General features: G+C 31.4%; 1 protein-coding gene across 1 annotated transcript in view; it reads right to left on the reverse strand.

Moving 5' to 3' along the window:
* LOC143235626 (hemicentin-2-like) overlaps window positions 1-17578 on the reverse strand; it is a 290444-nt gene that overhangs the window by 23449 nt on the left and 249417 nt on the right. The window contains exons 9-11 of the mRNA XM_076473859.1: window positions 14446-14700; window positions 9224-9490; window positions 5057-5190 (exon numbers count right to left, since the gene is read on the reverse strand). Of these exons, the coding sequence (XP_076329974.1) occupies window positions 5057-5190; window positions 9224-9490; window positions 14446-14700 (656 nt within the window). The remainder of the gene's footprint in view (window positions 1-5056; window positions 5191-9223; window positions 9491-14445; window positions 14701-17578) is intronic.

Genomic DNA, 17578 nt, shown 5'->3' on the forward strand with positions numbered 1-17578 from the left:
CACTACCCACCCCCAACTCTTGGACTACTCTTTTATCAAGGAATAGTGGGATTGGCCGCGACATTATAACGCCCCACAGCTGAAAGGACGAGCATGTTTGGTGTGATGGGGATCCGAACCCGTCGACCCTCGTGATATGACTTAAGTGTGTTAACCACCTGGCCATTTATTACTTACCAGTTTCTTTGAAAACTATAAGTATTTATTATTTAATACCAACAAGTATCATAATTGAAATATTTTAATATTTCATGATTATATAAATGTAAAGTCTATCTAAAGTATATGTTTCCATTTTTCGTTGCGTATTTGTTGAATATTACTGCCAGAAAAAAAAAGGATTATATTGTGATATCACTATTTTATACTTACTTCGACGTCAAATGAATCAACTGTATAAAAACACATTCAATTTATTCTGATTAGCAAAACCAACAAATTTTGTACTTTTTAACTACATCTTCACCTCACATTGGAATTACTTACAGTCGCTCAGAATCGATATTTATCATATATATAATCTTAATGATATGTTTGCAAAAATATCCAAAGACGTATTCCATAATTTTTCACACTTCATGAAGAAATCGAGAGTACTTTGAAGGAGCTCAAAAAACAAAGAAATTACACTTAAATTAAAAAATAGATAAATAAAAAATTATAAATGACGTTCACTATATGACTATAATATCCATATGTATAATTCAAAAGCTATAATAAAACTGTCAATGTTAAATACGTTATTTGAATATCCAATCAGCTATGGATAAGACAACTACAGCAAATATAATGTCATGGGAAGAGAGTGGATGTATCAGAACAGTATTTTAAGACTGATATATTAACTAGCAAGTCATTACCTAATAAAATTACACACAGTTGAGTTGGGAAGGTCAAATCTGACGGGTATGACGCAAATCTGCATACGTTCCATCTGGCACCCAACAACTTCTACTCAAGTTGAAAGCTAGTCAGCTCTTTACCATCTAGGTGTTGATTAAATCTCAAATTCTATAACTGATGCACACTTCTATGAAGTGAACTGTGCTTTCCGATGTTGAGAAAAATATGCATTGTAGGTTGGTAGAGACAAGTTTAAATAAATGTTTTCTGTTTCAACGCTTTTGGTAATACAACGTATACTAAAGGCTCTTCAAACTTATTCCAGTGTTTCTACAATAGTATTCCATTTCTATTCCACGGCTGAACTTATTGCTACTTGATAAACACCGTTTGTTTTTTTTATAGATGTACTAGTATTACCACAGCTATATTAAGGCCTACGACAATTATATTAGTTTTATTATACTATTATATTAGTGGTACGTGATTGATGTATGGTTAATTTTCTGCAACGCTGTCCTGCACGTTAAAAGAAACTAAATTTATATAAAGTACTTTTTGAAATATCTGTCTTAGTAACTAAGTAATATCTTTTAGTTTTAATTTATATATCTGTGTACATGTTTATTAACAATTAATGTTGTTTATTAGTTGATTGTAACAAAAGCTACTTGTAGTCTGTAAAATTGAACATCACATTATTTTCCAACAATAGAAACAAAAAAAAAAAAGATTAAATATGAATTACCAGTTCAAGTCCGTCCAAGTTTTCCAATTACACAGTGTACCAAACAACTTTAGTTCAGTGTTTCTTTTCTTATTAGATCACACTTATATAATCCTTGATTAGACGCAATAAGTTTCGCCAATTCGGAAATTTAATGATTTTAGTTTGAATTTCGTGAATATTTTGAGTTACGTCTCATTTCATAGAAATTAAAAAAAGTAACTTTGTTCCACATTTAAACAATTACTACCCCAAAATTCAACGATAAGAACAACACGAAAAGTCTCCATACGTGTACCTTATCAGTAGCCTGGAATTTATCACTGGAGAAATGAATAACAAATTAAAAGCGAGAAACCGTACACTAGAAGAGCAGTACAATAAAGAATTGTAATTATTCTAACAGACAGATTTAATATTAAAACTAAGCAGTAAAACTGAAACTGGAAATATTCATTTTTTATCTGTAACGTATCTTTGGTCATCCAAAAGAGAAAAAAAAAATACATGTATGGGCTCCTTATGCATTTATATTAAATTATATTAACTTTATAATGCCAAGATGACTAGGCATAATACAAAAGTTTTAATAAAGGACTTTTGGCCACAAGGATAACTGAAAAAGAAATTAATTAAACGCAGATTTTTTTAAACTCAGAAATAAGATAAAATGATGCATTTCCTTGACCTTAGAAAGATAAAGAAAAAAAAGACATTATGTTAGTTATTAAGGCGTACTCACTAGAGGCTAGAATCACAGGAGTTCCGTTGACAAAAAAATAGTTTAAAAAGAAATCTTTGAATTGGTTTTGCTCTAAAATGTGACGTACTTCGATACACGTGGGTAATATAGCTTGATCCGCTGACATTCTGCGAACGTCTTTGTAATTATTCCATTTTATTAAGGCGGACAGTGCGTGTGCAAAAGTTTTCATTTTGCGAGAACTGTTCCACTTTCTTTCAGCTTATTGCCTTCTTTCCGTATCTTTGTGACAAAATGATTAGAATAGTTTGTCAAAACGTATTTAGTTGTCATATTTTTCGTTTTTGTCTCTCGACTAAATGCGACAGTAGTTTCCTGAACTTAATTGGGTGTAGCTAAGCAGTGTCTGTATTAAAAATCACTCATGGCTCACTAATATTTTGTCCAAAAGTTTATTTTCAACCAAGATGGTCTTCGCTTTGCTTGTTTCGATGATTTTGATTAAACAACAAATTAGTTACTCCATTTTACCATTTAGGCGATGTTATAAATTATTATTACTAATTCGTTTTTCCCAGACTATTTCTTAATCAAGTGGGATCCATTCTCCACAAAATAGATTAAATGAATATTCTTCAGATTAAGGTGCAGAATAGGTAACGTTAAGTGTTCCATAATAAAAAAAACAATAAAGAAACGTTTCTTCAGGTTTCCGCGCCAAACATGCTCGTCCTCCCAGCCGTGGGGGCGTTATAATGTTACGTTCAATCCCGCTACTCGTTGGTAAAAGAGTATCCCAAGAGTTGGCGGTGGGTGGTGATGACTAGCTGCCTTCCCTCTAGTCTTACACTTCTAAATTAGGGACGGCTAGCGCAGATAGCCCTCGAGTAGCTTTGTGCGAAATTCAAAAACAAAACAAACAAACAATCTTCAGGTTTCAGATTACAGCCAAGTAAATTATACTGTAATACAAGGGAATGTTATTTCTTACAAGTATATCTGAGTATTATATAACATAAGATAAAGCTTCTTTATGTACATTAAATTAGCACGTAAAATGTATTTGTTTTCTAATTATTTGCCTACTTTTCTGTCCCCCACTGGAAGAGTGGTAAGTTTACGCATTTGCAACCCTAAAATCAGGGGTTCGATTCCCTTCGGTGGACTCAACAGATAGCCTGATGTAGCTTTGCTATAAGATAACACTAACGCCAACACCCCCTGCGATAATTCACAAGACCATGTTCCTTCTGCACCAAATAATGTTTGATTGCAGTTTGCCTCCTGCTAGTAGAGCGATAAGTTTACGAATTTACAACCCTAAAATCAGGGGTTCGATTCACCTCGGTGGACTCAACAGATAGCCTGATGTAGCTTTGCTATAAAAAACACTTACCCTAATTTTTTAGGAAAAAATTGTGAAGAATTGTGTTAAGTACTTCAATCACAGTTTTTTTTTTTTATTTAGTGTTTATTAAATTACGTTGAGAAAACCAATGGTTTTTGGTGTCGTTCAATAGTAATTTAAATATTCACATAAACATGTCCAATGACACAGTGTAAAGTCTGAAAAGTTATAGGATTACAAATCAGTTTTTTTATAAGAACAGCAGGGTTAACCCATTATGATCTTTAGGCTTAACTACAAACAACTACTACCCCTCCTAACTCTCTCTGGCACAGTGGTATGTATGTAGACTCGATACCTTTGTGTAGCTTAATGCATAATACCAAAACAAACAAACTATTCGAACACGTGCATGGAGCTGTATGTTTGTTTGTTTTCAAATTATTTCTCTTCTTAGGTTTCATAGAACCAGTTTAAAGCTACTTACTGACTATAAACAAATCTCACATTGCATAAGCGAAGGCGAATAATAATAATAATGAAAACATCTCATTTATATTACGTTTCATTTTGAGTAACTTTGTACCACTATCTTGTTATACGAAGTGATTTATGTTATAGTTGTTATATTCGTAGCCCTCTAGTGGGACATCGGTAAATGTACGAATTTACGAATTTACAACGATCGATTATGCATAATGGAACATAGCTGATAGCTCAATGTGCATTTGTTATTAATAAAATAAACAAACGATTATGCACCTACTTTCCAGCTCTTAATTTTAGTTGCTATGTTTCGTTTGAGAGCATAAATACTGCTCTATGTATTCTATTTAACTACAACATAGAATGGTTTAATTTATTTGCTATACAGACTTTTCACGCATTAAAAATCGATTCCGATTCTACCTTAAGCCTAATATAGAAATTACCCACATATGTCTTTCGCTTTTTTCTACGACCCGAACAAGGGAAAAACAAACATTTTAATGTGTATCCTAAAAATTATAAATTCAACTTATACTAAAATTGCAGTTTATCTTTTTGTCTATTTTATCTCAATTTTTTTTTAGTAATTTTTGTCCTTCAGACAGAGAGATTGTGGATCCAATTTCTTGGAAGTAAGAAATTGATCATTTCTGCGAGACGTGTTTTGTCCTTCTTTGTCTCGTTTCTAGAAGACTTCAATATCTAGCCTTTGATTTTGTTAGGTTTTTTTCTCTCGTCAAATTTTACCTTGTATATGGTAAAACGTTGTTAGTAATCGATGCTCTGAATTAATATATCTTGATAAATAAATATACATACACACACACACACCGGTTTGCTAGATTGTGTTTTTCGCACAACTTTTCAAATTTCTTCGCTTCCTTTACGAAAAAAAAAATTTAATAACAAATAAAATTCATAGAATAGTATGGTAAAAAATACATACTGCGCATTCTCCTTCTTTTACCAGCATTATGGTAACAAGCACAACAATAATGAAGACAACAACAACTGCGGTAACCACAGCACCAACAACAATAACGTTCTCATCACGAAAGTCAGGAACCCAACCAGCAGTGCCTGGAATTAACATACATTACGATAAAAATATATCAAAACCACGTGTTAGGTTTACCAGTTTCCTGTATGGTCATCCATAACAAATTTTATTGAAAATAAACACGTGTTTTTTTTCCTAAAATTTTAACCTGTCCCTGTTTGATATTAAAATACGTACAGATCACTCATTTGAATGTCTAACGCTATCACAATGTTGAACATAAAGGTGATATACGAGCTTGTAAAAAATTGCAAAATGTCGTTTCCTAGATTAAAGAAACGTATCGCGATAAACAGCAATTATGTTTAACCTAGTTGAGGCTTTAATAACGTTTACTGTTTAAGAACATTTTACACTCTATGCTTTACATTTTGCAAACTAGTATAAATCCAACTGATAACAATAGATTTTGTATTAACACTCCTACGAAAATTGGGGCCTAATAGGCGCCAGAACAACTTGAAAGGTTATTAATATTAGGCTAATAATTTTGTATTTAAATGAAATTGCCATTAACTGACCCTATCCCTTTATATTTTAAAGAGCAATAATATTTTGACTTTTCGGACATTTGCAAAATAATATTTAAAAAATTTGTTAAAAACATCCGCTAAGGGTATTTTGGGGCCTATTAGGCCCCAGATCAAAAAACATAAAAATGACTTTATTTATTTCCTGAATAATTCTAGAACAGGCCTGGGCAACCGAGAAAAGCAAATTATAGTAAAAATATATTAATTTTACAACTTCTTTTCAAAAGATGGATATTTAGGATAATAACTCTACTCCAACAATAATTTTAGACGGTCTTGATTATTGCCTAGTTTGCCCATGCCTGTTCTAGAACATTCTAGAAACTTTACAGAAGTATTTAGAATAATCTAGAATATTCTTGAAGCTTCTAGAATATTCTAGAAGAATCCACAAATCCTATATAAATAGGAGCTGAAATCTTCAAACCGTGTCAAAAATGATATCTCTTGATGAAGCTGTACATTTACTGACAAAACCATCCGACGATGAAAGTGAACATGATAATGTCGAAGACTACTCTGAAAGTTGTGATGATGATCCTTCTGAAGCCGAAAATGATGAACAAATCGCGCCGTACCCTTCTGAATGTAAATAAAGTAATCAAGAAGATCTTACTACGATGCCAATGAACGAACTTTTGTCCAAAGATAAGAATTTTAGTTATTCAACAACACCTTCAAGGATCAACAGGAGAACCGCAGCTCTCAATATATTCAATGGGAACCCAGGCATTACAAGGCAAGCTGCTCCAAGAGTCTCTACACCATTCGAAACATTCAAAATTTTCATTTCTGATAATATGATGGAACAGATCATTCACTCAACAAACACCGTCATGAAAGAACCAATTTTTGAAGAAGACCTCTGGAAATGGATCGCAGCTAATCTTTTCCTTGGAATAAGCAAATCCAAAAATGCATCGATAGACGAAATGTTTTCAACCGAATTCGGTTTGCCATTTTTGCGAAAACTGATTACACAAGACAAATTCAAAAAAATGTGCTCAAAAATCAGATTTGACATCCATTCTCAAAGAAATAGAGAAATCAAAGATGCCGCCATCTCTGGAGTCTGGAATTTTTTCATTGAAAATTGCAAAAACAGTTACAACCCAACCGAATACCTGACAGTGGATGAACAACTATGTAACTTCAAAGGAGGAGTTGGCTTCAGAACATACATTCCGACAAAGCCAGGCAAATACGGAATAAAGATTTGGTGCCTAACAGATGCAAAGACAAGTTACCTTCTCAACGCTCAAATTTATACTGGAAAGGTTGGAAATACGACAGAAACAAATCAAGGAGAAAGAATAGTCAGAGAACTGAGTCAGCCATTTCTTGGTAAAGGAAGGACAATAACGATAGATAATTTCTTCACAACAATGACAATTGCCAAGTACCTACGAACAAAAGAACAGGACTTGTTGGAACTATACGGAAATCAAGAACCTTCCTGCCTCCTGAAATAAATGCAAAATCTAGAGAGTTATCACCAAAGTTTTTCTACCATGACGACATCACTCTTCTCAGGCACTCAGACAAACCAGGAAAATATGTGCTACTACTGAGTTCTCAGCATCAGTCTGGTGAAGTAGAAGAGAATGGAAAGCCCGAAATCGTCAATCTTTACAATGCAACGAAGGCAGGTGTCGACACTCTCGATCAACTGGTGAGATATTATACAACAAAGAGGCGGGCGATCAAAGCGCTGGTCAGTCTGCATATTCTATAACATTCTAGATCTTGCTGCGTACAATGCTTTCGTTCTATACTCGACAAAACACCAGAATTTCTTCGTCAACATAAATCAAGAGCCAGAAGAGAATTTATACGGCAATTGGTGCTTGAAATCAAAGAAATTTACTGCAAAGATAATGAAAAAACAACCTCATGTGAACCGCCTGCAAAGAGGGCAAAAAGAGGACGATGCCATTTGTGCGGCAAATCAAACGATAGACAGTCAAAAATTGTTTGCTCAAATTGTAAAAAAAAATGTTTGTCAGAGCCATTCTAAAGTTGTTTGTAATGAATGTTGCTAAATCACTGTGTTTCTGTTGAAAATATATGGGGCCTGATAGGCCCCAAAATCACTTTAGTGGATGTAAATATTTTTTCGTAGGAGTGTTAAGAATATTTTGTTCACACGAAAACAAAACATTAGGACATGGAATACCTTGCCTTACATAAAAATACAACCTTAGAATAAGGAACGCTTTGCATTACACAAAAACACAACCTTACAAGAAACAATACCTTGCTTTATACACTCACACACAAACAAACACTCTTTTAGAATAAGGAACATATTGCCTTACTGAAGAACACAACCACAGAATAATGTATACTTTGTCTTACACAAAAAACACAACATTAAAATAATGTATACCTTGCACTACATAAAAACACAACATAGGAATAAGGAACTCCTCACACTTTGAAAGAATGTTCACAAACATAGATATCCACACGAAATCTGCTCTTTTATCTTTATCAACAAACAGGCACTATTTAGGATCGTGTATAGTTTCCTCTTTATTTTTTAAAAATACAGAAATGTTTTGAAGTTTCACGTTAAATCTACCCAATATTACAAAAACTCTGTCACTCCAACATACTCAGTAAATTAATCCTACATGTTCCAAACGAATGGCTGACATTTTGAAGTTTTAGAAACTGAAACCTATACCATTTGACCCTCATTTGCTCGCTAACTTCCTGCATTTGGCTGTCTAAAAAAAATTATGTTGTTCTCAGATATTTGTAATCACTCCATTTCGTCTAGGAACCAATTACACTATTTTCCACATTTTTTATCAATTATTAGAATACAGTAACTGTATTTTAAGCAGCATCACTGTATCTTAGAAATAACTCTTACTATTTATTAAAATGTTCTCTCATTTTAATGTATCTACAAATTTATACTTCTATTTTAATGGATCTACAAGTTTATACGTCTATTTTAATGGATCTACAAGTTTATACGTCTATTTTAATAGATCTACAAGTTTATACGTCTATTTTAATAGATCTACAAGTTTATACGTCTATTTTAATAAATCTACAAGTTTATACGTCTATTTTAATAAATCTACAAGTTTATACGTCTATTTTAATAAATCTACAAGTTTATACGTCTATTTTAATAAATCTACAAGTTTATACGTCTATTTTAATAAATCTACAAGTTTATACGTCTATTTTAATAGATCTACAAGTTTATACGTCTATTTTAATAAATCTACAAGTTTATACGTCTATTTTAATGGATCTACAAGTTTATACGTCTATATTAATGGATCTACAAGTTTATACGTCTATTTTAATAAATCTACAAGTTTATACGTCTATTTTAATAGATCTACAATTTATACGTCTATTTTAATGGATCTACAAGTTTATACGTCTATTTTAATAAATCTACAAGTTTATACGTCTATTTTAATGGATCTACAAGTGTATACGTCTATATTAAAGAGTGTTTTTACTCAAACACAACCCGTTACTGTTTTCTCACCAACCACGCCTGTCACTTGAAACGAACAAGGGACTGATTCACCAACAGAGTTGTTTGCTATGCAGTGGTACGTGCCGAAGTACTTTGATGTATTTTCGGGTACCGTTATTATGCTTCGTGTTTCACGAGACACCACTAGTTCTTCAAATGTCTGGTTGTCCTTCATCCACGTGAAGCTCACATTGGATGGGTTTGACTGGGCCTCGCACACCAAAGTTGTCTGTTTCTTGTCGTTTTTCCTCTGGTACAATATGCACTCGGGTTTATCTACGAAATAAAATGCGATACGTATCTACAAATAATCACTTTAGAATAGTGATAGTAATTACAACATAATGATGTGTTTCAAAAATCTATTTCATGTTCATCAAAAATAACAGGAGATAACAGGTAATTAACAATAATTGATGTCTAATACACTAATTATGAGTTAAGCTTCTATTGCTTTTATTATTACAAAGAGTGGAGTACGTTATACTAAAATAATTTGGAAGTCCTATCGCGTCATTATTGTCCATACTGCCACCACCAATCGCATTTTATCTTATGATCGTGCATTCTGACGGTAGTCCTGCAGCGTAGTTTTCATTGCAAAAGGCTCCGTCTTAAAAATGTCGTGTCCAACTCTGTCCTTCTTTCTGCGGCTTTCCCTAATCCACACTGTGTACGAAAACGACGCTTTCGCGATACAAATTTCAAGTTTGATGGCACAGAAATCTCTAGATGTTGCCCTGTTGATTTGATCACTATACCTTCGTATGAAATTGCAAGAATTCTCATTTTGATATCGAGTTGTTTGAGGTTAAACGGGTAAAATGAGTGAAAGATTTGTCGTGTTGAGCTAGTATCCTGTTGGCTTCGTTTCCAGATCATTCTTGATTATGTTGCGTACTATTTCCTAGAACACGCATACTGCTTTTACCACTGGTCTTTAGTTATGTTAATGGATTCTCACTAATTATAAGATGCCGCAGTAACTTACCAAGGCTGGAGTACGACTTACTGCAAGTCCCATTATAAATGGTTCTGGGTCACCAAGTTGATCAATTTCCCTTTGTTTTCTAATGCCATTAAGTATAAGGAATATTCCTCTCTTTTCTACGCATATAAACGTTCGTTTATTACTTTATTAGTACCATGAAAGCCCTCTAAAGCAGCCATCTTTGGGACTGAGACAAACTGTCCAGATTAGAGGGGTTCCACTGTACATAGTTAGGGATTATGTAAACAAAAAAAGGGACTGTGATTGAATGACCGCTTTCAAGGGGTGACCGAATCTAAGGGATGGGCGCTAAGAGGGGTTCCACTGTATATTAATATAATGTGTTTCAATACTCAAGTATAAATATTTTGTGTCGGCAACTTTGTTTGAAGAAAGAACAAAATCACAGAATGGGCTATCTGGAGAAGCATGTCGGAAAGAGCTGTTATACATCCTTCCTAAAAGTGACCAGTTTTTTGTGGTACCAAACTAACTGCGAAACACCATACAATGTCAAAGTGTAGTTTTGATACATTCCGTTCCACCGCGATTTCATTTTGTGGTTACATATTCAAAATAGTTTTAATGTAACGTACTGAATTTATGTGTTTTAAACGTGCACCTTTACAGGTTTCATCACGACATATGGGTGATACGAGAACTTCAAGCTCATTAACCGTTTCGAATTATAAATAAAATATTATAAAAATGTGCATCCTCATGAAATATATTGTGTCCATTTTTATTACTAGTTAAATTATAGTATGAAATAAACTTTTTTTATGAAACTTTAATTTGTTCATTTCGCTTGAATGGATATTGTAAACACTTTCGAAGTACAAACTTTTGCATTAAAATTTTTTTTACGTTAAAATAAAAAGTTTCAGATTTCAACCAGAAAAACAAACAAACGAAATTGGATCAATTACATTGTATCGATGTATCTTCAATTTTCAATAGTTTTTGTCGGCTCTAAATATTTCTCTATTACTTTTATAGTATTATTTGTGAAAGGTCGATCGGATAATAATTTACGAGTCCGATTACAGTATGTAATAAAATACAGGTCCAAAGTTAAAAATCATACCAATAAAAATGTTCTTTTAAGCAAACTAATTGTTTTTTGTTTGTAATGTTGTCTCAAGATTTATAGTTTAACTGCCCTACCTCCGCCAAAACTATTTTTAAAAAGTGGCAAGTAATAGATAGCCAATAAATTCAATCAGTAATTTTTTAAAGCTGTATATCAATACACATGAAAAAAATGTTTTTTTAACAACATAACAAATATGTTTATGTAAATAGGTAATCCAAATGTTTTAATTAATGTTATTCATTAGAACATCAGTCAAGAAACTGTGGTGGGCACAGCACAGACAGCCCATTGAATGGCGTTACGCTTAAAAATTCACAAAGCAGTTAAGTCGTAATGTATTCAGTATTTAACTACACATTGACAGTTAGAAGTCAGCTTCTTCCAATACTATTATCATTTTAGCAGTGATAAGTTGATGGGCATCAAAACCAGAAGTTTTGATTTCTTACGGAGACTGTGCTTTGTATAGTAAATAAAAATAAAGTGACTGTGTTTATATTTTATTTAGTAGAAAAATACGTTTTATAGGAATAAAGATTTTAAAGGACTCATTATACAAACTTTTCTAGGTTAAAGCTAATCTATTTAATTATCTATAAGAAGCCTATTTATATATATATATAAGCTAAGAAACTTCATATCGACGTATTTAAGTGTATCAAGGACAAGTTGTTATTTGTTTCAAATTCTTGATTATGTTTTTCTAGGTAAAACATCTATTCTTTATCATACTCCATAAAATGAAATATTATCATACTTTATCACACTCCATAAAATGAAATATTATCATACTTTATCACACTCCATAAAATGAAATATTATCATACTTTATCACACTCCATAAAATGAAATATTATCATACTTTATCACACTCCATAAAGTGAAATATTATCATACTTTATCACACTCCATAAAGTGAAATATTATCATACTTTATCACACTCCATAAAATGAAATATTATCATACTTTATCACACTCCATAAAGTGAAATATTATCATACTTTATCACACTCCATAAAGTGAAATATTATCATACTTTATCACACTCCATAAAGTGAAATATTATCATACTTTATCACACTCCATAAAATGAAATATTATCATACTTTATCACACTCCATAAAGTGAAATATTATCATACTTTATCACACTCCATAAAGTGAAATATTATCATACTTTATCACACTCCATAAAGTGAAATATTATCATACTTTATCACACTCCATAAAGTGAAATTTTATCATACTTCACAAAATGAAATATTATCATACTTTATCATACTTCACAAAATGAAATATTATCATACTTTATCACACTCCATAAAGTGAAATATTATCATACTTTATCACACTCCATAAAGTGAAATATTATCATACTTTATCACACTCCATAAAGTGAAATATTATCATACTTTATCACACTCCATAAAGTGAAATATTATCATACTTTATCACACTCCATAAAGTGAAATATTATCATACTTTATCACACTCCATAAAGTGAAATATTATCATACTTTATCACACTCCATAAAGTGAAATATTATCATACTTTATCATACTTCATAAAATGAAATATTATCATACTTTATCATACTTCACAAAATGAAATATTATCATACTTTATCACACTCCATAAAATGAAATATTATCATACTTTATCACACTCCATAAAATGAAATATTATCATACTTTATCACACTTTATAAAATGAAATATTATCATACTTTATCACACTCCATAAAATGAAATATTCTCATACTTTATCATACTCCATAAAATAAATATTATCATACTTTATCATACTCCATAAAATGAAATATTATCATACTTTATCACACTCCATAAAATGAAATATTATCATACTTTATCACACTCCATAAAATGAAATATTATCATACTTTATCACACTCCATAAAATGAAATATTATCATACTTTATCACACTCCATAAAATGAAATATTATCATACTTTATCATACTCCATAAAATGAAATATTATCCTACTTTATCATACTTACAAAATGAAATATTATCATACTTTATCATACTCCATAAAATGAAATATTATCATACTTTATCACACTCCATAAAATGAAATATTATCATACTTTATCATACTCCATAAAATGAAATATTATCATACTTTATCACACTCCATAAAATGAAATATTATCATACTTTATCACACTCCATAAAATGAAATATTATCATACTTTATCACACTCCATAAAATGAAATATTATCATACTTTATCACACTCCATAAAATAAAATATTATTATACTTTATCATACTCCATAAAATGAACAGTTAGTTAGGTACACAAAAGTGTATACTTATAGATATTTGGGTTATTGAACATAAAAAAAATAGATGCTACACCAAATATGAATAGTTTCCACTGACTTCTTAGTGCAACCAAAATACAATCAGAAATTAAAATTGTCTGATTTTGTTTTCAAACGTTACATGTTTTTAAAAGTATTAAGGAAAACTTTCTGGTGCGAAAACGCTAATAATTTATTCTAAATGTTTGATGGTTTTGAAACTTTACCATTACGAATCTAAACATAATATTACAAGTCAACAATTCTGTTAATTCACTCCTCGTGGGAACAGTTGTTTTTAACTATAAATCTACCTTTGTATCAAATTATAAATTTGTTTATATAAATATATATATATATATATATATATACATAAATTTGAAATATTTCAACAAATAAGGATTGTCTTAAAAGATAAATAATTCTAATTAACATCCAATCGGGCTTAATTTATGTTTTCGTATTTACTTCATATTTTAATTAAATAAATAGAGAATCTGTAAATGTTTTTTTTATATTCTTAAGTTTAGTTCTGAATCTCATAATTTATTACTAATTAGAAACTATCGAAAATCATACATACATGTAATACACACATTCATAAAATCGTACATACATGTAACACACACATTCATAAAATCGTACATACATGTAACACACACATTCATAAAAGTAACAGTTTGGCGTTACGTAGAAAAATAATTAGTTTTCTTTTTATTGGGGGAGGGGTTGTTTTTTTAACATATAAATACCACTTTTAACCAGACTTTTAACTGCTCTGAAAATAAGTCACGTTTTTGATTCTTTATCACTTACATTTAACATTGATGTAGGCTTCAATAGATTTTTCGCCATGTCTGTTGGAAGCCACACATTTGTACCAGCCTGCCCTCTCCCGGGGAATACTATAATTAAGGAAGAGTTCTGACGAATCCGCTATGACTAAATTGGAGAATTTCCAAATATACTCGCTAGGAGGCCAAGAGTCTGCAGTGCATTTAATCTTGTCAGGCACGTCTCCCTCCACGACATCCAGATGGAAAGTCGACATGGATATATTCTCTGGAGGATCTAAAGGAAACCAATATAATATCCTCAATGACATTCCACTTTTCACTGTCTTGAAGGAAGAAATTATTATCTATACCAACAAATTTTCGAATACTTTAGAATTCCACAAACTATCAATTTCTTTCCACGCAATATAAATGCAAATTTTGTTTTGCTGTTATTGTTTTTTCTAATTCGATATATTTACCGGGGCTTAGGGATAGAAAGAACGGGTTTGAATTCTAAATAAGACATGGATAGTATGAAACATGAACCGCAAATACACAAGTACTCTGAGAATAATACAAATAACGATCGAACTCTCAAGTAATTACCATTGGTATTTACACGCAACCACCAGAGACACTATTTTTCACTCGCTCTGTCTCATTACATCCATTAACGCGAATTCTCTATGTTCATAAATCTGAGGGATTCCCACGAATATGCCATTCATTTTCTGTCGAGAAAAAAACATTAACCTAGCCAAATGAAAAGGTTTTGTTTTCTTTCAAAGACAAGAAACTTTGTGTTTTGATTACAGGTTTAATTAAGTTTATATGTTGTCATTACTTTCTTATACGATATGTGATCGTGCACTTAAAATTATAATGAAAAATTATATTAAACAGATAAATTTCAACGATTTTTTGTGTTTTTTTTAAATATTTGCAGATCATATCCTGAGAACTCAAACATTCGTTAGTGACGTTACACGTGAGTTATTCTTATAAACCTTTGGCAGTAAAGGAATTTGTCGTCATTGTTGTGTCAAGAAAAAAAGCTTAATTGTAAATCCCAGGAGATTATGTCTTTAAGTTTTAAAACAAAAAATTAAAGCAGGCAGAACAAAGCTCTCATTGGCTATCATTAAAGTTTTTCAAACTAACACTTAGATTCATGTGCGAAAATTGTGATTTTTTTTCTTTTCGAGAACAGTTGTTTACATTCCAAGATAATTATATAGTTAGAAATCTGCTAGACATATTTCTTTCAAATTACGAATTAAAAAATAATGAACACGTGCATGTTAATACAAATAAATGAAACCTACATAGATATGAATAAAATTTTTAAAAAAGTTATAATTACTTAAATTATTTTTCAATCTAATTAAAAACCACGCAAATAAAATTACGTATCACTTAATTATCCATTAAAAATATAAAAAACGAATTGTTTCAGATTTTCAACGCATGACATTAAAAACAAGAAAAGTTCTACAAAGATGAATTTTTTTTTTGCCAGGAATTATTAATTCTTTCTAGGATTGGTTTGAATTTCGCTTAAAGCTACAGGAGGGTTATCTGCGCTAGCCATCCCTAATACCCCCCCCCCCAGGGCTGAAAGGTGTGGCGGGAATTATATCCCTCGACCCTCGGATTAGAAGTCGAGTGCCTTAACTACCTGACCATGGCAGGCCACTTTTTACGGCGATACAAAATACATAAAAATTAATAATTGAAATTATAAGTTATAAATATTATCTTAGCTCTATCATTTGTATGGTTCACTAATGTAAAACTTAAAAACTATGTTATATATATATATATATATACACAAGTATATAATATTATACAGGGTGTTTGGAAAGTCACTGTGCAGTTTTGTAATCATATTTTATTCAGTCTATTTCAAGCCAGCAACTGTGTGTTTTGATTCATGCTTTTTTTATTGCAAAGCCACAAAGGGCTATCTGCTCAGTCCACCGAGGGGAATCGAACCCCTGATTTTAGCGTTGTAAATCCGGAGACATACCGCTGTACTAGCGAGGTGCACCCGCAACTGATAGCGGTGTTTAGAAACAAAATAAGAAGCATCCAAGCCTGTATTGATGCCAACGGGGGTCACTTTCAACATTGTTTATTATTGTCATTCATATTTACCTCCTGTATTCTATATTGAAACATGTCTGTTAATAAATATATAAGTACACAGTAACTTTCGGAACACCCTGTATATAATATTATATATATATGAACGGTTTTCCTTTCATCTTTATCAAAGTAATTCAATAAATCACAATCTTGATTCCATGCACGTGAATTAATCTTTTGCCTCGCATGACCTGATGATTAGAACGTTTCATTTTCAACCTGTCAGCAGTGGGTTCGAATCTCACCCTCAAGTATATCCGCCCCTTCAGCCTTAAGAACGTTATAATGTGACGGTCAATCCCATTACCTACTGATAAAGAATAGGTCAAGAGTTGGCGGTGTGTAGCGCTGGCTAATGTCCTTCCCTCTATACTATCGTTTCTAAATTAAATTAGAGTCAGTTTACCCAAATAGCCCTCGAGTATTTTTACACGAAAATTCAACAAAAACTATTATTTTTATATCTAACAACCTTAGGTGTAATAAGTGTTTAGTGAACCGCAAATAATAAATTATTGGACATTCTCAGTAACTATAACACTTACGCTACAAAAAAAAATGGTTAATAAGTTATTCAAATCATAATTCAAGTAGTTCACAAAACTTTGTTTTCGATTTCTGGTTACTTATTGGCAAAATTCTTCGAGTTAATAACTATACATGATGTTTTAGAAACAGTGGAACATTTTGTTAACGATGGTAAGATTTTTTACTCAACTCAGTTTTCTCTAATATATCTTTGTAAGAAAATTTAAACTGTGATGTAATAATTCTTTAATTAGATGTGTGACAAGTATATGGACTTTATGACAATTCTTAATTGCTTGTTGAACAAACAATTATAATTATAGAAACTTGCAACCTATATAACTGTATATAATCTAGGAACAAAAGAGTATTTGCTGTCGTATAGATAACTATACCCAATATAACAGTGTGTACTGTTTTGTTCTAAAATGTGTAAATTCAAAAGACTCCTTCGTATTCTGTGATTTGTTATGACAATTATTCGTCTAAAATAG

Source organism: Tachypleus tridentatus, chromosome 12, assembly GCF_004210375.1.
Source record: "Tachypleus tridentatus isolate NWPU-2018 chromosome 12, ASM421037v1, whole genome shotgun sequence".
NCBI lineage: Eukaryota > Metazoa > Arthropoda > Merostomata > Xiphosura > Limulidae > Tachypleus > Tachypleus tridentatus.